Below are 25020 nucleotides of genomic sequence, written 5' to 3' on the forward strand. Positions count from 1 at the left end.
AGGCCGTTGGGGTTCCCACTCTTTCTAAGTTGCCCTCCCAATACAGACACTGAAATTTTTTTCATTTTCGTGTTAGCATTTATTATACAACTTCGCTAATACTACTTTTTTTTTACTTAAAACAATTAGATCATTTTTATTAAACTCATTCAAATAAAAATAAAATTTAAATGTATAGGATGAGCCGATTGCTAATTCTACGTTTAAACTCAATAGACAAAAGATAAGAGCCAATCAAAACCCGACCCGAATGAAGTTGTCAATTTTTGTTTGTCGGAACGCAATGTCAGTTGAGCTCTCTGGATCCGCAAAGATATTTGTAAACGAGTAATGCTATTCATTTTTTACAACATTCTCATATCACTTTAGGTGGTATTTGATGTGGATATCTACATCATTTGAATTAATCATATTTTTAAATTTAGTTCATTATTTAATAAAATAATAATTAAGAAAAACTTGTTAATTAAACGATGATTATGGTATACGAAGAGTTTTTCTTCTTCATTTCCTTGGGTTTTGTAAATTTTTTAAATAATGTGACTCTCCACATTACTCTTTGTATTAGCATTACTCTTTGTAAACAGAAATATCGTCCAATTTACAGTTGCAAAGCAACGGCGGCCTCCTAAGCCACGACACTTGTTAAAACGCTCCACGTGTCACCTTGAAATTGCTCGTTGTCCTCATAAAATGTCACTCATTTTTAACTCTCACTCCTCATCCTTCAACTGCAGAGAGAGAATCACCAACAAACTCACAAAAGCAGAGATTTTGGAAGGGTTTAGAGAGAGAGATGAAGATACAGTGCAACGTCTGCGAGGCAGCGGAGGCGAACGTCCTCTGCTGCGCCGATGAGGCGGCTCTCTGCTGGGCGTGCGACGAGAAGGTTCACAAAGCGAACAAGCTCGCGAGCAAGCACCAGAGGGTTCCTTTGTCCTCCTCCCACATGCCCAAATGCGATATCTGCCAGGTAAACTTCAATGATTTCAAATCCCACATCGAAAAAGTTGAGAAATTTTATCGTAAAAACATGAAATTCGAATTGGGGTTTGCTTGAATTTTTGAGATAATGTTTTGCAGGAGGCAGTTGGGTACTTTTTCTGCTTAGAAGATCGAGCTTTGCTCTGTAGAAAATGTGATGTTGCCGTTCACACGGCTAATAGCTTCGTGTCAGCTCACCGGAGGTTTTTGCTTACCGGAATCAAGGTTGGGCCTGAGCCGGCTCAGCCGGATTTCGGCGACGGTGATGGGGTTGGTGTTGGTGTTGGTGTTGGTGCTGATGCGTCTTCTTCTACTATGAAGTCACGTCCTGGGTCTGGTTCTGGCTCAGTGTCTAGATGTGAAACGCAGGACTCGTTGCCGGTGGAGTGCAAGGCGGCGCTGCCCGGAGTTGCCGGGGGGATGTCGTTTACTGGGGGTTCTGCAGCTGGGACTGTTCCACAGTGTTATATAGATGAGTTTCTTGGACTCTCTGATCTTGATCAGAGCTTTGGCTACATTGATAATGGATCTTCAAAGGTGTGTGCGCTCTTTGCACCCAATGCTAATCTTATAATTATTGATTTATTTAACCATCATTATCCTATTGCAATATTGCAAATTGCATTCTTTATTTTGATTGCACTTAACAATTGATTTTGGAGAAACCTTTCGTAATTGTGGTGCCAATTTTTCGGTTTCATGAAAATTCGAATGCGAAGTACTGGATATTGGGTCTCAAAACTCTTAATGGATAAGTATATAGAGATTCGGATGATTGCACTTTATTTTTGCAAATAGGAGATGTCCTATAAGCTTGTTCTCTAGGTCATCATAAAGTGCTTTTACCGCTGTTGTGTTACAAAGGTCCTGTGATTATGGAATAACTGGCTGAAGTTAGGCCGTCGACAAAACTCTTGAATTTTCTATGACTGATGAGTGATGGCCTGCTTCTCTAGGCTTTATGGTTATACAAGTGCATAATGTTGCTTCTTTCTTGTGATGTCAGGCTGACTGCGGTAAACTTGGGGAATATGGCTCACCAGTTTTAAGATCATCTGAGGAGGAACTGGACGATTATGAGTGCATAGGTGAGGTGCCGGAGGCCTCATGGATGGTGCCACAGATACCTTCCCCACCTACAGCATCAGGACTATACTGGCCAAAAAGTCTTCAGAATCCGTCTGATTCTTCTACAATGTTTGTTCCAGACATCTGCCACTCACAAATGGAAAACCCTTTTTGTTCCCAACATAATGGTACTGTCTCAAAACATTGTAGGCAGTTCTAGTCCCTGCTACAAAAATTACCGTATGCTGGGTTTGTTTGTTGTGCTTATAATATAGTATCTGTTGTACCGTTCTTTCTCCTCTAGGGTAGAATAAGTGTTTGCAAACATCAATCTGCGATAATACAAATATGTATGACTTGTATCTGGTTACTGCATATATATTCGATTTGATTTTTACCCATTTAGATTTATTAAGGTTCTCCTTTGTTGGATAGAAAAAAAGTCTTATTACCATGCTCAAGAAATTCAATGAAGTAAATCTCGTGTTTATGTAAGACTGTCATATATTCCATTACCTCGTGACATGTTAAAATACTCATTTTTTTTCAAATTTCTCTAAGCACTTTTTTCGTTTTGATGAAAATAGAGAGATTAGTTCTTCTTCAATGTCTAAGAAACGTTGAATCTATGTTTACTTCTTGATCCCTTGGTACTTCTATGCTATAAAAAATATCTCAGTCGGGCTGATGTGAGATCTTAACTTAGACAATCTAAACAACTGATGACCTGCCCATGACTCTTTGCCTCTCATGCCATGTGCATGGCTTCTCTCTTTCTCATGCAATTGCACAGAGGCTCACAAGGGCTGGACCCTAGCTTGTTCTTTCATTTGACATTGTTAAAACTGTGATGCATTATGATTTCAGTTTCTTATACAACTGGGATGCTAAGTTGCCGGTATCATGATTCATTTGAGATACCGTCACCCTATGGCGTAATTGTTGGCGGAATTTAAATGCGCAGCCTAGAATTTTCCTTTGACTGATATCAGATATGATCTACTAGAACGTTCTGTGCTTGTTCACTGTGCATGATATTCCTAGTCCCAGCCCCATGCCTACCACTACTTTATGAACTTCCATATTGTCAAATCATGCTTTCTGTTTTTGTTTTGTATTAGGGGTTAATTTGCCACGTGTCTTTTATTGTTAGGAATGTTTCAAATCAAATTGCATCTGGAATTTGAATTATGAACAACCTGTCGAAAATAGGACAAGAGTGCATCTGTTAAATGTTTGAATTTATACTTCAATGGTTGGCCTACAAGTACCAGCCAGAAAAAAAGAAATGCAATGGAGGAAATATCCCTTCATTAGGCTTCTTGTATTGTCTGTTTAACGGGGTAGACGCGGTTTAGGTAGTTTTCATTTTCATGTAGACCAGACCAAACCAACGATTCGCAGTTTGGTTCATTTAGGCTGACGATTATGTTGTTACAGTGTAAAATTCGAACTGAACTGGTCGGATTGATTTGGTTTTGGACGATTTGAATGGTTAGGGCGGTTTTAAACCGCACCCTGTACTCTTATGTTTCTGTATCTGATGAATTTCCATTCTAATGAACGCTATATGATGAATGTGACATTAGCAATTCTGCGTTAGTGCCCGTTTGAACAAACACTAAACGTTGCATCTGTTTTATTTTTTCTTGAGGAAGGCGGACGCGAAAGGCGAAGAGAAAATAGAACCAATGTTTACCGCTGTGTGTATTATATAGAGATATACATTTGTCTGAATAACACATTTTCGCAGATAGAAATTGTGTATGAAGTTTTTAGCCTTTTCATGACCGTTGTTTGTTGTTGCTGCTACTTTTCTTGGCTTCCTTGAGGATGAGTTCCAAGAGCCTCTCATACATTCCGATGGCAGATTCGAGCATATCAATCGCTCTGCTTCTATCCCCTGCTGCCACCTTCAACATCTCGTCCATTTTTAACATCTTTATCGGCATACTCGACAGTTCTTTTCCAGTTAACCCAAATTCGCAACTCCCATTTCGATAACCGCTGTTGCCCGCGCTGAAATCATGCCCTTTGCTGTAGTTTGTGCCCGTGGCTGCCACCAGATCACTAATGCTCCCCATCTCGTTAGCGAGAACCATAACCACCTGTCCTGCATCAACTTGCCAAACCCAGACACTCCCGTCTTCCGAAGCCGATAACAAATTCCTTCCCTCGTTCACCATCACCACAGATACAACTCCCCCGTCGTGCTTTGGACTCCAGGTGATCAAGTCCTTGCCTTGCATTACAAGCTGCCTCTTTCCAGTTCTCCATAATCCTTTGTGTACTGAACCATCTGATCCTGCAGCATAGAACTCGGGTTCTCTTGGGTTTAATGCGATAGCGAAAATAGCGCACGGAAACACAACCGTAAGCAGGAGCGCTGCGGGCAAGAGGCTCCAGAATTTACATGTGCCATCCAATGAGCACGAAATAACCTGGGAGGTGTACAATCCCACACCAGAAACAACGGCAGTCACCGAATCCGAATGAGCAGAAAACCTATGCAACACCAGGTCTTCCACATTATCGTATAATACATATCCTGAGGCCGCCACAAGCTGGAAGATAGGAACAACAACAATGCTTCCATCATCACTGCCAGAAATCAGGAGCGACTCGTCGTCGCTGATCCCGAGGCAGGACACGGGTTTGTTATGCACAGCCAATGACTTGAGCACATCCCCAGACGGGATGGACAATGTATGAACACTCCCTGACAGGCCGCCGGCAAAGAGGTACGCCCCGTCAGACATGGCGGCGAGGGGGGCAACGGGTTCCGGAACTTGCAAGTTATGCAAGGCAGATGAAGAACACCAGTTGTAAAGGTGGATTGAACCAGAACCAGTGGTGGGAGATACGTGTGAGGCAGCAATGTAAGGCTTCCCAACAATGGTGAGACCTCGACGCGGGGACCTGCTGCCTGTGAACTGTGCTAGAGCAGTGCCCGAGGAAGCATCGTAGGCGATAATCGGGCCGTCAGGGGAGCTGGTGAGGACAATTTCATGGGAAGAAGAGGACATGTTTTTCAGGTAGGCTAAGAGACAATGTAAGGCATGGAATAGGGAGGGTTTAAGGGAGGTGGCAAAACGAGGAGGGCATGTTTAAAGAGAGGAACTTCAGGTGGTTGTTCTTTGGGGGGCGTTCAAAACAAGGTGCTTATCATCAAAATTTGGCTGCTTCTGATTTTGTTAGAGGAAATTGGATGGTTTGGTCTGAGTTCTTGTTTTGGTTTATATGGTTGCATGAAAGTCTGCTATGAAATGATGAGATTCCAACCGGGTTTCTTGATTGGTAGCACTATGTGACGATATGACGGTTATAGAAATTAGTCTTAGTAGTACCCGTCTTATTCAATTCATTTTGACTTGATTCTAGAATTAGGTCTCATTTGGAAGGTTAATAAAGCTACTGGATATTGTAGACATGATATGCATGTGACGGAAGTTATTAAAAGAGTGGAGTTTTCGTGTGAAAGAGAGAAAGTAAGTGAGTAATGATTAAAATGTAAATACAAGATTAATTTTAAGATAATGATTTTAGGAAAAACGATTTATCAACCTTAAAGAAAACTACTAATTAATTCCCTTTTTTTTGGATTAAGCCATAAATTGGCGGCAAATACACTTTTATGTATAGAAACATTTATATTTTTGTTCCCCATTGCATATGACACCTGTGCTAGTGCCAGAAACTGTTGTCGACCACCGTCATAGTGGCCGGATTTTTTTTTTCGATTGCCGGAAAATTTTAGATGTGCAACTTTTTCATCTTCAATTTTATGTGTTGTGCGACTATTGGTTTTTACATGTATACACAATACAATTAGAGAACTTATGATAAAATTCATTACTCAACATGTTTCATTGCACGTCACTATTGAACAGTGACCTTGAGACCGAAAAATTTAATTGCATGGTTGCTAGAAAATCTGATGAACTAGTTGCAAGAAATATTGGCCGGCCAAAAAAAATGTTAGAATTGAGTGGCAATCATGTAATTGTATTGAATAGTATTTATAACATCATTTTTGTTTACTTTTCCTTTGATACCTAAACTAAAAACGTAGTATTTTAGCCGAATTTTTTTTATAAGAATTGGTATTCAAGAATTAGTGCTCCCAAAAAAAACGCTTAAATCATAAAGAAAAAAAAATATAAATGATTCCTAATACATAATATTTAGTTTTATTGTCGAAATCCCCCTAAACTAACAGAATCATAGATGAAATGTGGAGAGCTTTAACAGTAGGAGGTAATTTAGCTATCAATATAAGTTCAGAGGGTAAGTTGGCAGTGGGTACAAGTTTAGGGGGATTTTGGCAAGGTGTGAAAGCCAAACTTGTGGAAGGCTAAAATGCCTCTATAAGTCTTCCTGACCCCCAGAATGGGTGGATAACCGTGGCTTGCCACCAGTCGTCCCCCTTTTTTAAAAAACAAAAAATTACATTTCAATAAGAAAAGATGTTCTTGATGGAATATAGCAAAATAATCCTGTTTCTGACTACTACAAGAATAATTTCCATTGTATATACATTTCGACGATAAATAGTTCACCAAAACGTTTCGTGGGTAATTTTTTTCTCTTTGGGGAACGGGAGCTTCGAACCAAAGAATTTTCTGAATAACTTCGTATGAACAGAGTCTCACTAAATTGTTAATACTGCCATCTGAGCAAGGCAACATGCTTGTAATCTGTCTCCCGCGTAGAGTGCAACGGTCTTTTCAGTCACCGGTGTAAAGTATACGCATCATGTTCGATTTTGTTAACATAGCTGGTTGGCACGTCGGAGAAGCATCTTCTACCTTCATGAATTTGGCAATTTACATACTTCAGTTCTGGAGTAAAACCTGCTGCATCAAGACTGCCAAAATGCTGCCCATCGATATGTTTATGACATTCACAGCATCGTTGTTGAGCTGTAAAATAGAGCGTGGACAGAGTGTAAGGACAGAGGGAAATATGTTGCACACTGCTGAAACTGACAACAAACTACAAGGAAAAATGTATATTATGGAGCTGTAACCTCTAGGGCCCTCCATGTCCATGCTTTTGAAGGGGAATTAGTGCAATTGAAGCACAAAGAAAGTTATGCATTTTGAAAAAAAATCTGCACGATTTGGGGAGTCGCAGTGGTATGGTATCATGAAACTGTTGTTATTCAAGGAACCTCCCTGTGCTCCCCATATTGCCCAGTAATTCTATCACCAGGTCCTCAACAGGATAAAAGAGCCCCATACTTCACCATATTCATCATTAATTCACCAACATGCTCAGTAAACCCAGGAATCAAGCTCAAACATACGCAGGAGCCCCATGAAACGGGATGGCTATTGGTGCTCCTTAATATGCTAAGAGAAAACCCCCGACACCCATGGCCCAATCATACCAAACTGATTCTATTAGAGAATGAACAGAATACATAAAATAAAGGAACTAAAGTATAAAAAGGTCGTACCCAGTGCACAAGGCTCCCGCTTTACGCAGGGTCTGGGAGAGGTGAATGTCGGCTAGCCTTACCCCCATTTTATGGAGAGGCTGCTCCCAAGTCTCGAACCCGAAACCTACCGCTCATGGGCGAAGGCACTTGCCATCACACCAAGTGCGACCTCTAAAGGAACTAAAGTATGACATGAAAAAATCAAACATGGAATCGTTGCTTACCCATCGAAATCCTTCCTTCTCTTGAAGAGCAGCACCTATAATGCTCTCACCAAGATTAGCTATTTGGGAAGCTATTATGCATATCATTGCTTCAGGTGCACTTATCTGTTTGACCAAAAGTACAAGGAATGTTATAAACATAAAAGTTAAGTGACAGACAAATAATAAATACAAACATCGAAGGGTATATATTGTAAACAGCACCTCACCCATGGCACAACCAACAAATGCAAGAACGATAGCAGCCAAAAGTCCAGAAAAGGTTCCCTCAACACTCATAGCCCCCTCTGTTCCCCTTGGAACTACCTTCAATGTTGTAACTAAGTACCTGGTCAAGAAGCAAAATTTATGTTATTGGAATTTTAAATTGATCTGGGGTAACAGAAAATACTAAATTTGTGATGATGTCAAAGAAATCTTTGTTGATCTTTAGTCCAAAAGAAAAAAGAAACACGTTTATCCAGTTAGCAGAAAAATTAGCACAAGACTAGTTGGATTTCTTTCCCAATGAGAAACTTGACCTATGAAGGGACAGTTACATAACTTTACAAGGTGTATCCTAAAGAAAACATCTAATTGGATTATAAAAGAGACTTTGATAGTTAGCCTTAAGATTCTTAATGAATGACAACACATCAGTTTAGTTGTTGATGCAAGTCACTCAACATAATTTCGTGACAATCTAATTCTCAGGTTGACGCTTTTAGTTCCTAGCTTCTTATAATTCCGTTAGAAAGCAGAATTCAAATGTAAGCTCTAAGATTTTTCATGAATGAAAAACATCAGTTTTGTTGTTGATTCAAGTGACTCGACCTAAGTAACGAGAATCTAATTCTTAATTTGATACTTTCGGTTCCTAGCTTCTTTATGTCGCCAAAAGTAGTCAACAGAAAATTAAAGCTTCAAATTTCACTATGCTCCAATCATCCTGCACTAGAAACCGCACAGTAGACTAAATGATTTTGTACGTGAATGCTAAAGCATTATGCATTTTATGTTATTTTCACTTTATGAGAGTATTACACCGTCAATGAAAAGTTAACCTCTACAACCGGACCATGATAAAAGGCACTTTTATAGTATCAGCCCTTACATATTGGCTAACTAAATCAAACAAAATATAGTTTACGCAATTCTATTGGCTAACTAAATATAACAAAATATAGCTTTAGTAATGGTTGTCCATTCTTTTACTGATGGACAGGACCACGCTGAACCAAAAAAACTACTAGAACCATATGCTCATTATGTGTCAAAGTTTTGCAGGCCCGTTCCCAAATAACTTAGTCATTCCTACAAGCCAACACAAGATTCAGTTGACAACTGAAGCTTTCGACTTTCATCTGATCACAAATAGAAGAGGTTAAGGGATATCAGTAATTCATACTTTTCTTATTTTCAATATTTAAAATGCTGTGCCACATGACATTAGTTTGGGCCGAACTGCTGGAATGTTCCAGGCACAACCATTTAACTTCCTTTTTGGCACCCATTAGATACATTTCTAATTAATAATAGCTTCAGAATTTGAGGCAACCTTATGTGTCAATCATAGTGTACAAGATTTGATAGAACCTAAATCAACCTTGACCCAAGATTGCTAAGAGATATTAACAAGAACACTAATACAACCAAATATTCATTCACCCTTTGCATCTGCACATATCTCAACTTATATATCTGGTTGCAGGCTAAAGATCTCCAACGCAACAATTGAGACACCTGGGCTAACTAACTGATGCCACTTGGAAACCTAACATTACCCCTCCCCTAGAAATCAACCTTGTCCTCAAGGTTTAACTTTGAAAATTCCAGTAGCATTCTTTTGATTGTGATTTGGCAATGGATCCAACTACTCAAGGTTGATCTTGAGACAATGAGCAATGTAAACCAGTAGTATATAGCAGCAGCATTCATAGCAACTTGCTGCAGCAAAATGCTTCCACAAGTAGGACAAAAGACATATATTTTTCCCTTGTAAATGAGCAACAACATATGTACTGAACTAATGAAACCATAGGCGTGTGCTTCCACCACATTAACTCCACATTACACCTTCCCAAAAAAGGAGCAATGGTGACCATACAATCAGAATTTCTAGCACGCATAAGGATACCCAGGGCAGCTACACACAACAACACATAGCCATGCATCTGAATCTCCACTTGAACAGCCTGACTCGTACATCTATTCTCAATAGCATACAACACAAAATTGTCGTCTTGCTCTTGTTTTTACTTGGGCCTGTTTGTAATGCCCAAAAGCAATACCCTCCCTGCTTTGTTCAATACTTCTCTAACAACTAAGCAATTAGAATGTCTTGATCATTAAATGAACTACTTCAGCTGAGGGCAAGAATTTGGTATCTGTGGACACTATGACTGAAATAATTCGTCCCCAAATTTCTCCACCTAAGGAGACCAACATCATATCTATTCTTTGTCTATATTCGGTAGAATTTCCAAATTCATTCATACAAGGAAAGGGCTTTGCTGTCACCAAAAAATTGTCCGCAGTAGAGGCTTTGCTGTCTCCAAAAGTTTGTCCCCAGTAGACTTCAAATTAAAGAGGCCTGGACTAGATGTTCCTCCTTTGTCACGAATCAACTCATGGAAGCCAAGCTTCAAATGCACAATAATACCATTTTTAATGAATTCACCACTAAAAACAAGAAATTTAGAACTGTGAGCATTCAATTTATCTCCAAAAGCAGTAGCCAAGCCATTAGCAAATGCAAAACCCAGAACGTAACCTTGGATTTCATGCAATCAGAATCAAGAACTGGAGAAACTATCACAGAATCTTCAACTTTCTTGTCGAGTAAACAAGGATGAGTCTTGGGCTTGTATCTTTGACAAAATTGAGATAATAACTGATTCACTCCCTCTCGGGCTTGAATCTTTTCCTCATGGAAGTATTGAAGCTTGAGAATGACTTGATTCCATTTCACAACTGAGATATGAGATGCCATTTTGACAAACAGCGGATGCGAATTGGGTTGCATGATGCGAATTGGGATCCGAATGGGTTGCATCTGACGTTTCACCGGGAAAACCCATATCGCATTTGTCCACAAAATCGCGGTACAATTTCTCAAATTGAGCATCAGAAAAATCTTGGCGAGCTTCCATGGCGTCAAATCACTGGATCAGCACATTGAGAGTGTCGTTAATTGCAAGCAGCAAGATGGTTCTGAGATTCCATGGCTTTCTTCATCAACACACGAGTCATACGGCAACAGAGAAGGGATTTAAGGATCAAGACTGGCTCAATACCAATGATAGAACCTAAATCAACCTTAACCCAAGATTGCTAAGAGATATTAACAAGAACACTAATACAATCACGTATTCATTCACCCTTTGCATCTGCACATATCTCAGCTTAAAAATCTGGTTGCAGGCTCAAGATCTCCAACTCAACAATTGAGACACCTGGGCTAACTAAGTGATGCCACCAGCCACTTGGCATCCTAACAGGACTAAACCTAAACGCTATGTAGAAAATCACCAGAGCATGTAAAGTTGAACTAATAATAAAATCTAATAAGCAACGACAAAGAGACTGATGAACTATGACAATTTCAAAGAATAGACTATCAGAAGCCGTTCTGGGGTTGCTAATCATGTAATGCCAAAAAAAAAAATGAAACTTATTAACCAAATATGATGTTATTAAGCATGGAATACCAATATTAGACCCATAACATCAGTTCTAACAACATGAACATGAAGAGCTTAATTCAGCCAAACACAGAAACTTACGTGGTTTTGCCATATGCCTTTCCCATCTCACTCGAGACAGTATCACTTAACTTAGTGCAGAAGCTGGCAACAAACCCTAGTTGCCAAAGCCGAGAATATCCGCTTCCTCCTACTCCAAGTATTGTGAGGAAAGCACAAACACAGCCAGCAGCACTGGATCCAATGACACTGCCCGGGCCTCTCCGTCCTTTCCTCTTCTCGGCTACCCCCTCAGCCTCCTTCTGTTGCATTCTCACCTTTGTTACTGCCGTCCCCTGAAGATTTTGACAAAACCGCATTACAAAACATCAGAGATCAATACCGCTCAAACATTAGATTCATTAATGAGCCTAATAGCGTGGAATTGTTAAGTTTACGAAGTTACAGATTTCATGAAAATCCCCTTAGACCTGAGTATCCACTGTCACTATGAAAGTTCAGCACCTTAACTTTTGCATCCCTCACTCAAATTTCGAAGAAAAGAAAAACCAAAAATTTAACAAATATTATAAAAGAACAGAACTTTAAGGCGCAATTCCGTTTGATAGAGAAAGAATACTATATACCAATCATCGTCGCTTAGTATTAAGGTCTAGTGGTATTCCTTTCTTAGGTATTCCCTTGACGACGAGTTTGATTCCAATTATAAAAAAGCTCTATGAAATTAATAGAATAACCAATTTATGTCCAGGAAACAGTACAAAATAAAAACCCAGATAAAGTTAATATCCAACAAACGATCAGGCACATAAAAGCAAGAGAAATTTTACTCACAATGACGAAGTACGTGGCCACCAGGAGAAACCCAGAAGACCCAAAAGCGCGCCAAGTGAGAGTACCGAGCAAGAAAGCAGCTCCAATGCCAGAGGCAGAGAGTCCGGAGACCAGGATTGGAAAACCCAGCAGAAATATGAGGACGTTGCTGAGGACGGCGGACTGCCAAGTCGGAGGCGACGATTGGATCAGGCTCATTGCCTGGGACACAGCACTCTGCACACTGGCTGCGGGAGGCCTGTTCATTGTTTGTTTGGAGCGATTGTGGCCTGAGGGTGGATTGGGATTAGGAATTTTATGGGGAGGATGGGGAGGGAGGAGGAGGAGCGGTGGGATTGAGATTGGAATAAGGAAGGAATTGGAGGGGGTTTGGTGTGATTTGAATGTGAGTTTGAGTGTCTGTGAAGAAAAAGTATTATTTTGGAAAAGTCCATATTAGTTGTCATTGAGATGTTTTGTTTAATAAACGGATAACGTTAATGAGTTAAATAATTAATTGTTATTGGTAAGACAAATTAATGAGATTAAATTTACATTAAAATGTATAAATATGATTGTTTTTCACAACTCCACGTTAAAAAGTCATTTGCAATAATTATGATGTTTTTATTTAGATACTTGATTTTCCATTTTTTTTATTTAATAACAAGTAACCAGAGATTTTTTATTTTTTTTTAACAAAAGTGACGAAAGAATTTAAACTTAAAACATCTTTTAAGTTTAACATTCATATGAGCAACATCCCAACACCAAAATCCAATTTATTGAGTAAAAAAAGAAAGTTTTAAGAAACACAATACTCAACTTTAATCAATTAAAATTTCGGTCTAAACATATTTCTCTTTTTAATTCCAAATTGCTTTAAATTTGAATCAACCCATCTTGCTGATCTGGAGAAAAATATTCGGCATTTCAGGTAGTGAAAAACTGAAACTAAGCTATGTTGGTTAGAGGAGTATGTCTCTCTTGCTGCACCCAAGTTCGAATTATTCTTTTGTAATTTAGATAAATATCCCCATGTTGATATAAAGCCTGTATTTCTCTCATGTAAGTTTTAGATATCTTCAACACAAATAAAAAGTTAAAAACCAAAGTAGAAATTGTTGTAAAAATAACTTTGAGAGCCAGTAAAAGGGAGATGAAATAATACAGATCCTCACAATCATAATGGCTTTCAAGCCTTACTATAATACAGAACATCTGATAATTTAATATCCAATCCTATGATGTATTTTTGCACACTAATCACACCAAAAATATGATTTTTGTGCGAGAAAACAAATGTTTTGTTTGAAATGTTTGTAAAAAATAATTCGACCGATGCGTTGCGTTTTGATCCATGTTCATCTGCAAGTCGACCATCTTATCCTAATTTATCAACAAACACTCGGAAACCCAAACCCCCAAAAACCCAACACAGAAACACAAGAGACTGAGAAACAAATGTGTCCGTACTCTCGCTCGCAGCTTCATCTTCTTCTTCCTTGCACTCATCCTCCTCCACTTGCTCTTCAAAAACCCCACTCTCCTCCTCTGCAAAACATGCCTTTAAAACCCCATTTGTCGGGTACTCGGTGGCGCCACCGCAAAAGCTCTGGTTTCCCTCCACCACCGACCTGAGCTTAAACAGTGAAGGAAACACACGGCGGAGCTTCGAGGTCTTCAGCAGCAAAACTGAGGACTTCGTTCGGGTCCCTTTGGATCAGCGATGGATGTTTGAAGACTACGAAGTCGACGGCCCTGTATGTACTCACACCCACTTTCTCTCTCCATTCATACATACATAAAGGAAGGTACTTTTTCAATTTTGTTTCTGAAAATTTTGAGTTAGAAATGTGGACCCAGAAAGCAAAGCAGAAAAATGATTTGAATTTTAATGGTAGGTGTGCTCAAGACTTGTGCTTCATGCTTAATTTCTATGTAGTCTCCAATTTCGTAAGCTTGTTTAGTATAAACTGTAACTTATTTAGTCTTCCATGTGAAATATTGAGACCAATGGATAGTTTTCTAAGGGATACTTGGTAGATTTTGAATGTCAGAAACTTCTACTGATTTCTTCAAACACTGTTATTGAGTATATGTTTTCGGCCTGTTTATAATATTACAACATGCATTTTTATTACATGTTGTTTAAATATGCTCTCCTAGAAGTTATTGATGTCGATATATACTTTTCTTTGAGGGCAATATCAAAATGTACTTGGGTCCTTATTCAGGTTTTCCACTCTTTCTCCAGGACATTTGGAATAATACATGGTATCCAAAAGCTGCAGACCACGTGAATACTGACAAACCGTGGTTTATCGTTGATGCCACAGACAAGATTCTTGGACGAATGGCATCCACAATTGCCATTTACATCCGCGGGAAAAATTTGGTGACCTACACCCCCAGTGTGGACATGGGAGCATTTGTCATTGTGGTATGTGGAGTTTCTAGTCATGCACTAGCATTTTCTTCATTATAATTGCTCTAGATGCAGACTATATTACAATCTTCCTTTTACTTATATGGTAGTGGCTGAGGAGTGAGGAGTGGCTCTTAAGGTTCTTGGTTGGGGTGGAATTAGATATTCTAGATTACTGTCTAGTTCTTACTTGAGATCATGGAAAATGTATGATGGATATAATTCTCATACATTATGATGTCTCTTTTCTTTTTTTAACATGTTGGCTTGGTAAATATTGAGAGCATGGATATACCATGTGGTACGTCCTCACACAATTTACTTAGTTTATGTTCATTGGGTGGTTAGTTGTATAATTGTCGGAATCAAATAAGCATCTTCAATGTTAGGTTATTATGTCATAATTATAATAGTGTTTAGTTTATTGTGCAATCCATTTGGATATACGTAACATGTTTGACCCAATGGGGAATATTGCTTGTGCTGAGATTTCTTTTCAGATCTTGTTTAAAATCGTATTTGCATGCATATGTATGCTTTCTTCCATGTGCCCATGTACATTGAGGTTGATTAGTCTCTGTCTCAATTTAATCTGCTAGTTTATTTCTGTATATTTCAATTTGCTTAGTTCCATCACCATTTTGTCAAGACTTGGGCTTCGTAATTTGTTTTGAAGGTGCTCCATGCCTGTCTGGAAGATTAGAATATTTAAAATCCCAGTAGCTGGGATTTATTTAAGCCTCTAGTTAGATGCCAACTGCCAAGTGAGATTATTATATGCGACTTCTGAGAAATGGCTTTGGTTACTGATACTGATAGTGTTAAGGAGCGAAATGGGTTCAAAATCCACAAAATGAGGTACTATCAGTGTTTCCTGGTCTACTTATAGAATTGCCGATTGAATCTACTTTTATAGTTTCAACTATACAATGTGATGATAAAACTGATAAAGACTCAACCACATATGCCATTTATGTTAAGATTTGATAGAGTTAATTCTATGGAAGAAGAGAAGATGAATGGTTTTAGAATAAAAACAGGGAGAGAAGAATGAGGTTGTTCTTTTCTCTGCAAAGTCACAGAGGAATAACAGTTTTCATTAATTGTCTTTCTCACTATTGCACACAACGTGCAAAGAGAGATATAAAGCTTTTTTATAAAACTGAGCTGGATCAGGACAATTTGAAATAGATCTCAGCCACACATTCAGCTAATAGCTAAGATCATCACACATGGCACTCATGGCCTTTTATATCTATATACCCTCTCACTTAGTATTTAACATAAGTGCATACACATATTAACATCACAACTTATTTCTAATCAGATTTTGGACTTATACTTCAACACTCCCCTTTAAGTCCAAAGCTGATATAACTCCTAGCTTGTCTCTGAGATAGTTAAACCTTTCTTTTGGTAAGGCTTTGGTAAAAATGTCTGCTACTTGCTCTTTGGTAGGACAGTAGATCAAATCGATTATTCCTTGCTGCAGAGCATCTTTGATGAAATGATATCTCCTATCGATGTGTTTTGTCCGCTGATGGAACACTGGATTCTTAGTGATTGAAATTGCAGATGTATTATCACACTGCAGAGGAGTTGCTTCTGTTTGTAGTTCTCCAAAATCCTCCAAGACAAATCTGAGCCAAATAGCCTGAGCTGTGGCTTCAGAAGCACTAATGTACTCTGCTTCTGCAGTGGAAAGAGCAACACAACTTTGCTTCACAGAAGCCCATGAGAACACTCCACTTCCAAAGGAGAAGGCATAACCTGAAGTGCTTTTGCTGTCTTCAGTTGATCCTCCCCAGTCACTATCGCAAAAACCAACCAAGACTGTCTTCTTGCCTTTCTCATACTTCAAACCATAATCCAGTGTCCCTTTGACATATCTGAGCACTCTCTTGGCTGTTCCATAGTGCTTATTTGTAGGACAATGCATATATCTAGCTAGTAAACTAGCTGCATACATCACATCCGGCCTTGTAGCAGTAAGATACAGTAAACTGCCTACAAGCTTTCTGTATTTCTCTTCATCTGCTGCACCACTGCCATCTTCTTTACTCAACTTTTCAGTAGCCACAAGAGGTATAGAGACAGATTTACATTCTTTCAATCCAAACTTATCCAACAGGGAAGAGGCATACTTCTTTTGATGAATGAAGATGCTAGATTCTGTTTGAATTATCCCCATCCCCAGAAAATGGTGAAGAAGGCCCAAGTCTGACATCTCATACTTCTCCTTCATATCTTCTTTGAACTCATCCAGCATGTCTTGATTGTTTCCAGTATACACAATATCATCCACATATATGGAGACTATTAGTATATCCTTTTCTCCCCTTGTCTTAGTGTAGAGAGTTGCTTCACTTAAGCTTTTCTCAAACCCACACTTAGCAAAATAACTGTCAATTTCTCCATACCAGGCTCTAGGTGCCTGTTTTAACCCATAAAGAGCCTTATGCAATTTGTAGACCTTGTCCTCCCTGCCATTAACTACAAACCCCTCAGGTTGATCTACATATACTTCTTCCTGCAATTCTCCATTCAGAAAAGCAGATTTAACATCTAGTTGATATAATTTCCAGCTTCTCTGTGCAGCAAGAGCTATCAAGGTTCGGATTGTGTCCAATCTTGCAACCGGGGCAAAAGTCTCATTGTAGTCAATTCCTGGTTTCTGCACATACCTCTTGGCAACTAGTCTTGCCTTGTTCTTTTGAACTGAACCATCTAAGTTCAACTTGGTTTTGAACACCCATTTAACTCCAATCACCTGCTTATCACTTGGTCTGTCAACAAGCTCCCAAGTTCCATTCTTCTCAATCATTTGCAGTTCTTCTTCCATTGCCTTTATCCAAGCCTGATCTTGTGCAGCTTCTTCATATTTCTCAGGTTCCACAATGCAAATGTTGCACTGTGTCATAATGTCATTTATGCTCCTCCATTTCACTGGAGTATGATCATAAGACTGAGGGATCTCAACAGATTCTTGAATGCTGCTTTCTTGTTCTTCAGTATGAGAGGAGGTATAGGAACTGGAGGCACTGTCTTGAACCTCACCCAATTCATGTGAATTCTGAATGTGGGTCACAGCAACAGAATTCTCTGAATGTTCCTTCCAATTCCAGGTTATAGTTTCATCAAAAACTACATCTCTTGAAAGAATTAACTTCTTAGTGCATGGATCAAACACTCTGTATCCCTTCTCACATGTAGCATATCCAACAAACACACCTTTGACACTCTTAGCATCTAGCTTCTGCCTCATTTCAGATGGTATATGCACATAGCATACTGATCCAAACACCTTTAAATGACCAACCCCTGGTTTTCTGCCACTGTAAGCCTCAAATGGTGTTAAATTATTGAGTGCTTTTGTAGGTGATCTGTTCAAAATGTACACAGCTGTGTGTACTGCTTCTGCCCACAGAAAGTATGACATGCTTTTATCATGAAGCATTGCCTTAGCCATTTCCACAACCGTTCTATTCTTCCTCTCCACTACTCCATTTTGCTGTGGAGTGTAGGCCATAGATAGTTGTCTTTGAATCCCTTCATTCTCTAAGAATTCATTAAATTCATTTGACACGAACTCTCCTCCTCTGTCACTCCTTAAACACTTTATTTTGAGACCCTTTTGTAATTCCACCATAGCTCTAAATTTCTTGAAACAAGTTAGAGCCTCAGATTTTTGTCTTAGAAAATAGACCCATGACATTCTGGTATGATCATCAATGAGAAGCATGAAATACTTATTTCCAGCAACAGATTCAGTTTGCATAGGACCACACAAATCAGTATGTATCAGCTCCAGGGGGTTATTTGCTCTCCAAGCTTGCTCTTTTGGAAACCAGTCACGATGTTGTTTTCCCAACTGGCACCCTTCACACACACCCTTAGTATCTTCAAGTTGTGGAAGACCATGCACCATATCATGCTCCCTAAGTTGTTTAAGGCTCTTGAGATTTAGATGTCCTAATCTCTTGTGCCAAATCCAGGTAGAATGTGAACCAATACTAGCATTCAAAGCAAACTGAGTATTTTTCAACAGGGAGAGAGGATAACACCTATTTTCCTTCTTCCTTACTTTGATGACAAGAGTCTCCAATGAAGGTCCATCAAACACACTGCACATGTTTCCTCCAAATAATAGGTAGTATCCATGCTCATCCATTTGCCCCACACTTAGTAAGTTTTCTTTCAATCCGGGCAAGTGCATGACTTCCCTGATATACTTCTTTCCTTTATTTGTATCTATTTCCAAAGAGCCTATTCCAGCAACATTTACCAAATCACCAGTGGGCATTTGAACCTTTCCAGCAACATTAGTTCTTATATTGACAAGAAGATCTGCATTCCCTGTCATATGATTGCTGCACCCGCTATCAATATACCAGTCTCCATCCATTTTGTTTTCAGAAATTGCACTGTTGGCATAAAACAGATTTCCAGTGACTTCTGTTTGATTTGCACAGTTTGCCTTTTGAATAACCTGACCTGCTGTGCATTCCCTGGCCCAATGACCAAACTTATCACAATTATAGCATTTGGGCTTCCCCTTATATCTACACTCACCAAAATGGAACTTAGAGCATACTCTACACTGTGGTTTGGTACCCTCATGACTCATTGACTGTGACTGATATGAATTTGATGCAGGACTATTGAAAGGTTTCAGTTGAACCCGAGACTTTGAGTCCCATTTCTTCTCCTTAGAACTTCAATTCTTCTTAAATTTCGATGGACCATATTTAGTCTCACTCCTATTTTGCCCTTTTGAACTCACTGAGAATGATGCAAATGCTTTCTCAGTGGTATCAACATTATGTAAATCGAACCGTTGTTCTTGACTCTTCAAGATTGCAACTACTTCCTGCAACTCTACAGTCTCTAGACACTTTGTGTTTTCTATAACCAAACAGATAGAATCATAAGGTTTACTAAGACTAATCAGAACCTTCTGCACAAGTCTCTCATTCGACAGAGATTCACCAAATGTTCTCATTTGATTAATTAGCTCATTCAGCCGTGTAAGATAGCTAGATAAAGACTCATCATCTCTCATCCTAGCATATTCAAACTCTCTCCTAAGATTCTGCAATTTCACAGATCGTACCTGATCACCACCGTGATACTCCCCGTACAACAAATCCCATGCCATCTTAGCTGATTCGGCATTGGCGATTCGTGGGAAGATCTGATCCGAGACTGCATTTTGAATGATTCCTAGAGCCTTCGCATCCTTCGTGAACACAGCAGCCATTTCTTCATCGACTGCATCGTCCGATGACCCTTCAACTTCCTTCTTCTTCTTCGAGTCAGGGGTTGTAATCCCTTTGTCAACCAGCTTCCATAACCCAAGCGATTTGAATATCGTTACCATCTTAATCCTCCAGAACTCGTAGTTCTCACCGGAGAAGATTGGGGTTCTCACCTCCGAGCTTCCAGATCCAGACATCTTGGTCCGTCTGTTGCTTTCTCGCCTCAAATGAAAACTCTGGCGACTTTCACCGAGCTTTGACTTAGCTCAGTGATTTCACAGCTTCACGCCCAGATTCAATTGATCGAAACCGGCTCTGAGGCCATGTTAAGATTTGATAGAGTTAATTCTATGGAAGAAGAGAAGATGAATGGTTTTAGAATAAAAACAGGGAGAGAAGAATGAGGTTGTTCTTTTCTCTGCAAAGTCACAGAGGAATAACAGTTTTCATTAATTGTCTTTCTCACTATTGCACACAACGTGCAAAGAGAGATATAAAGCTTTTTTATAAAACTGAGCTGGATCAGGACAATTTGAAATAGATCTCAGCCACACATTCAGCTAATAGCTAAGATCATCACACATGGCACTCATGGCCTTTTATATCTATATACCCTCTCACTTAGTATTTAACATAAGTGCATACACATATTAACATCACAACTTATTTCTAATCAGATTTTGGACTTATACTTCAACAATTTAGTATATTAGTTTTTTAAAACTGCTTTGGTGTAGGTTTGTATAGAATGAAACTAGGCTAAGAAATAGCTTTCTAGTGAGAACCGCCTTTTCCTTTATTGTTCATTGTTTTCTTCTCTGCTTGTCGTTATTCTTTGGGTAAAAATGGCTGATGTGTTTATTTGTCATGTTATTGAGATTCTGGTTATTTAGGTTGTATTTCGAGTGGACTCCACTTCCCATTTCTTTCAATATGTCCTTTCTGTTTGCTAGAGGAAAGGAAGTCTTTTTGAAGTGCCGGTTACTGCATGGGCCTTTGACTGTTCTCCAAATATACCTTCAATCCTTTTCCACGATTAGTGGTTTTATCTTTACGTTTCTACTTTCTTATACTTTGTCTACTATCCCCTTGGTGTTTGTTAATATTAAGCATCTACCCTGAATGTAGTCTGAAAGAGTCTTAAAACCTTTTGGTTTTGAAAAATTAGCTTTAAATCTTTTTTGTATTCTCAGTTGTGTATGCTTTACTGTGGGCAGGCCCGAAAATGCTTTACTCAAGCTTTGGGTTTCTAGCAGATCAGTGTTTTTTTCCCGAGTGTTATATTGCCGTTCTCTCTGGTTTTCAAGGTTCTGGAATTTGCTTTAACTTTTACTTCTTTTCATTTTTCTCTTATTTTGGCTTGCAAATACTTCTATGCTATGGTGGATGATTGTGTCAAAATTTATAGGTAAATGCTGAAAAGGTTGCCGTATCTGGCAAGAAAAGGAACCAAAAACTCTACAGGAGGCATTCTGGACGACCAGGTGGTATGACAGTGGAAACGTTTGACCAGTTACAGAAGAGAATCCCAGAGAGGATTATTGAACATGCTGTTCGTGGTATGCTTCCAAAAGGGAGGGTGAGTTCTTTTACTCAAAGTTATTCTCCTATATGCATACGCATACACAAATAAAGCTAGATATTTCATTTTGGTATTGTATGATTGAAATGCTAAACATAGAGTTTAAATAGATGGAACTTGAAACCACGAAACTCATTCACAGCGAAAAAGTATATGCACGTGATTCTCTCTGCATGACTGTTGTGCTCGGCTTCAGCATTGTTTTTCACTACCCAACTGCTCTGCATCATCTGTCTTGAATAATTTCTTCTAAAACAAACTCTGTCGTGCAGCTTGGGAGAGCGCTTTTCAACCACCTGAAGGTATACAAGGGGCAAGATCATCCCCATGAAGCCCAGATGCCAGTGGAGCTGCCGATAAGGGACAAAAGAATACAGATACAAAAGTAGATTTGAAGCCGAACTCTACAGTACTTACTTTGGTTGTTAGAACCCGGCTTTTTTCGTGTTTATATATTTGAATGTAGATGTCCATTTTCTACATCAGTCTTGGATGGTTGTTTGCTTCCAGTCTGGTATTGGAATCTGGCCGGAAGTTTTCGTAGGTTTCATTTGCTCGTATGTAATTGAACAAAAATTTGCAATCAATGTCACACACCTTTCAGCAGAAAAACTCTCTGCATGACAGATGAGTATCGATATTGTCAAAAAAGTATGGACAACAGATTGCTGGCGGCCAAAAATTATCGACAATATGTTCGAGAGTCGTTAGTTTGGTTAAAAACATATTAAGAATGCATTTTCTGATTTTCTTGGTGGAAGTATGGTTAAGTAATTGTTCCAAATTCATGACAAGAAAAAGGAGCCAATATTACATGCGAAGGGAAGTGCCGATCCTGCAGTGGAGTGTTTCGTTAGGGTGGTCATGATAGGTTGTGCAAAGGCCATGGTGTTGCTTTTAGAAGGTTTCACACAGCTAAGCAGGGCTTTTATTTTTTATTTTTAATACAAGCGATATTAATGGAGGCAGATTCAAATTTAGAATGTCGAGTTGTAAAAGTAAATGTTCTCAACCACTTGAATTACAAACTTTTTGCATAGTTATTTTGTTTTTATATTTAAATTTTGTATTATTTGGAATTGGGATAGGCAACGAAACTGTACAAATGTTATGATCAGAATTATTTTTTCTTTATCATCTAAAAATTATTTATAGAAACTTTTTGTTCGAGTTGGATACCATTTTGTCATTTATATCAATCAAAGAAATTGACGGTTCATCATAAGGATGTGCTACTTGTTACTGCAAGAGTTGATTTGTCAAACGCATAGATTATTAAATTGTGCCCAAATTGAACAAATTTTTTTAGATGTGATATTTAAATGATGATAAGAGAATGAATTGTTCTCATTCATAATTTTACAATGAAGTGATATTACGTTGAAGAATAAGAACTTTTTTCAATGTGCTAGAACACGGATACATATTTTCTATGCCATTATACAAATGGAATGACACTTGAAAATATTTCCCTCTACTTGTATAATAACAAATGGCGTACTGTCCATGGGTCCATAACTCACCAAGTTCCAAATTGACGTGTGTAGCAGCTTTGATGCTTTCTTGTTCAATAGTTCATACTTTAATGTCAACTAACGTTTCATTTCTTTTATGTCAAAACAAGGCACAGATACTTCGTTACAGGGCGTCCCATACTATAAAGAAATAAAGACGTGTAAAGTTTTATATGTTGGAAATTTTATTTGGGTACTTCAGAATACTACTAGCCGTTTGACATCTATATATTTATTATGGCTTAATTCTCTCTTAAATATTAAAGATGATTCCAATCAAGATCCAATTCTAGCCGTTATAGTTGGTGGCCTCAATCAACCATTCTTATTGTGGTGATTACTCTTGCAACTTATTATTATTGCTCCAAAGTTTTAATTGCCAAATGCTTATCTTATGTCTTTCTTTTCCGATGTCTTCTTGAGACAGTCTTATACAAGGTGCATTTTTGCTCACCACTATAACTATGGTGTAAGCTCAATACACATAATCATCTGTCACATGTCATTTCACCTAATTCTAAATAACTTTCACATTTACTGTTACTTTTTCAATTTTGAAAAAAAAAAAAACCAAGGTTACGTAGGACACGTTGAGATAATTAGGTATATGGTGAATATAGACTATAGTTTTTCATGGTTAGCAAAAGTATTCACGTCCTAGATATATACTTACTCTCATGTCCTAGATATATACATATACTCTCACGTCCTAGATATATACATACTTGCTAATCTCTATGAAAAAGGTTGAAGATTACAATCATCTCCTCTTCTTTCTTCTTCTATCTTTTTGATTCATCATTCGTGAAAGCTTTATTATATTCTTCACCTCCTTCATACCAACGTAAAAATTGAGTTGTTCAACTGATCCAAGTATTGCAAGTGTATGCTTACAAGGATCACAGTGTATCCTAGAGAGTAGGGCGTCATAACCTGCTATACCAAGACATTGTCTCAGATTAGCGAAATCTACTCTTAAGGAATGTGAGTTTCCCCGCCTTAACCTAAAATCTTGTTCTGATCAAGCATTAACGAAGAGCGTGTTGCCTACAAAAGACAAGTATTGTATTGTTTGTGATTTACCATGTCAACATAAATTATCATTTACTAATAGTTATTATTTTGTTATAGGAGAAGTAGTGTCCACATTGCCTATATTTCCAACATTATCTACATGCCCTTATTTCAATATCATATGACACCATCTTTTTTATGGTATTCAATAATTAATGTCTCAAAGAATAAAATTGTAGGGAATCTCATTCCGAGTATCTGGGACTCCACAAAGACACCAATGAGGCAATGACTACAGTCCATTCCGGTGCGGCCTCCCAACCCGTAAATTGAAGGATGTCCATCTTTACGCAGGAGTGAGAGGTTTGTTATATCCAGCAATGTCACTGGCTTTTTATTGTGCTTAACACATTCTTCAGCACACTCAGAGCTGGTGGCAAACCTCCTGGATAGGTCGACCCAAGCAAAGGCACCTTTTGCCCTACACAACTTCTTGCCCCTTGGTTCTTGCCTTTCACTGCCACTACAATCAAAATTAAGAGACTACTAATTTGATTGATGTCACTGGAATAAACCTCATAACAGTTATCCACAACAAATGATTCAAAATTTTTAATGACTTTCACGTGTATTTGGACGATTATTAGTTTATGTACTCTATGTTAAATTTAATTTTTTTTATATATTCACGGTTGACAACCAATGACGACGACATCTAATAAAAAAAGTTAAAGCTAATACTAAAAAGTTGAATTTTTTTTTTAGTACTTCGATATTTTTTACATTAGGAGGAGGGAGAGTTTGGCTAAGTCATACAATGGGCAACCTAGTTTGGTATCGAATTCACCATCCACAAAATTCGAACTTAAGACCTCTCACTTCTAAGCGAAGAGGAATATTATCAAACCATAATACTGAGTGGCCTAAAAAGTTTAATTTTAATTAATACAGTTATTATTGACACTTTAAAAAGTTTCTAAGTACATTTTTTTTACGGGACAAGTTGGTG

The 25020-nt window shown here is 38.4% G+C and overlaps 4 protein-coding genes across 4 annotated transcripts; 2 read left to right on the top strand and 2 right to left on the bottom strand.

The window, feature by feature from the left end:
- Positions 1 to 713: 713 nt before the first annotated feature.
- LOC126615566 (B-box zinc finger protein 22-like) lies at positions 714 to 2453 on the top strand. The gene is made up of 3 exons (XM_050283417.1): positions 714 to 973; positions 1084 to 1521; positions 1991 to 2453. Exons 1-3 carry the CDS (start codon positions 797 to 799, stop codon positions 2270 to 2272), a joined length of 897 nt encoding a protein of 298 aa, XP_050139374.1. The 5' UTR covers positions 714 to 796; the 3' UTR covers positions 2273 to 2453.
- Positions 2454 to 3736: 1283 nt separating this feature from the next.
- Positions 3737 to 5554, bottom strand: LOC126615558 (protein ROOT INITIATION DEFECTIVE 3-like). Its single transcript, XM_050283402.1, has one exon. It carries the CDS (start codon positions 5076 to 5078, stop codon positions 3837 to 3839), a length of 1242 nt encoding a protein of 413 aa, XP_050139359.1. The 5' UTR covers positions 5079 to 5554; the 3' UTR covers positions 3737 to 3836.
- A 949-nt stretch (positions 5555 to 6503) lies between these two features.
- LOC126615567 (protein VTE6, chloroplastic-like) lies at positions 6504 to 12665 on the bottom strand. The gene is made up of 5 exons (XM_050283418.1): positions 12237 to 12665; positions 11484 to 11737; positions 7924 to 8047; positions 7720 to 7824; positions 6504 to 6974 (listed from the first exon to the last, which is right to left on the bottom strand). Exons 1-5 carry the CDS (start codon positions 12480 to 12482, stop codon positions 6888 to 6890), a joined length of 816 nt encoding a protein of 271 aa, XP_050139375.1. The 5' UTR covers positions 12483 to 12665; the 3' UTR covers positions 6504 to 6887.
- Positions 12666 to 13672: 1007 nt separating this feature from the next.
- Positions 13673 to 22095, top strand: LOC126615569 (50S ribosomal protein L13, chloroplastic-like; the record flags this gene model as incomplete). Its single annotated transcript, XM_050283419.1, has 4 exons — positions 13673 to 13978; positions 14473 to 14658; positions 21310 to 21480; positions 21756 to 22095. Coding segments are annotated over 4 exons (780 nt in total), but the record flags the coding sequence as incomplete, so codon positions are not given.
- Between the last annotated feature and the right edge of the window lie 2925 nt (positions 22096 to 25020).

The sequence above is a fragment of the Malus sylvestris genome, chromosome 3, assembly GCF_916048215.2.
Source record: "Malus sylvestris chromosome 3, drMalSylv7.2, whole genome shotgun sequence".
NCBI lineage: Eukaryota > Viridiplantae > Streptophyta > Magnoliopsida > Rosales > Rosaceae > Malus > Malus sylvestris.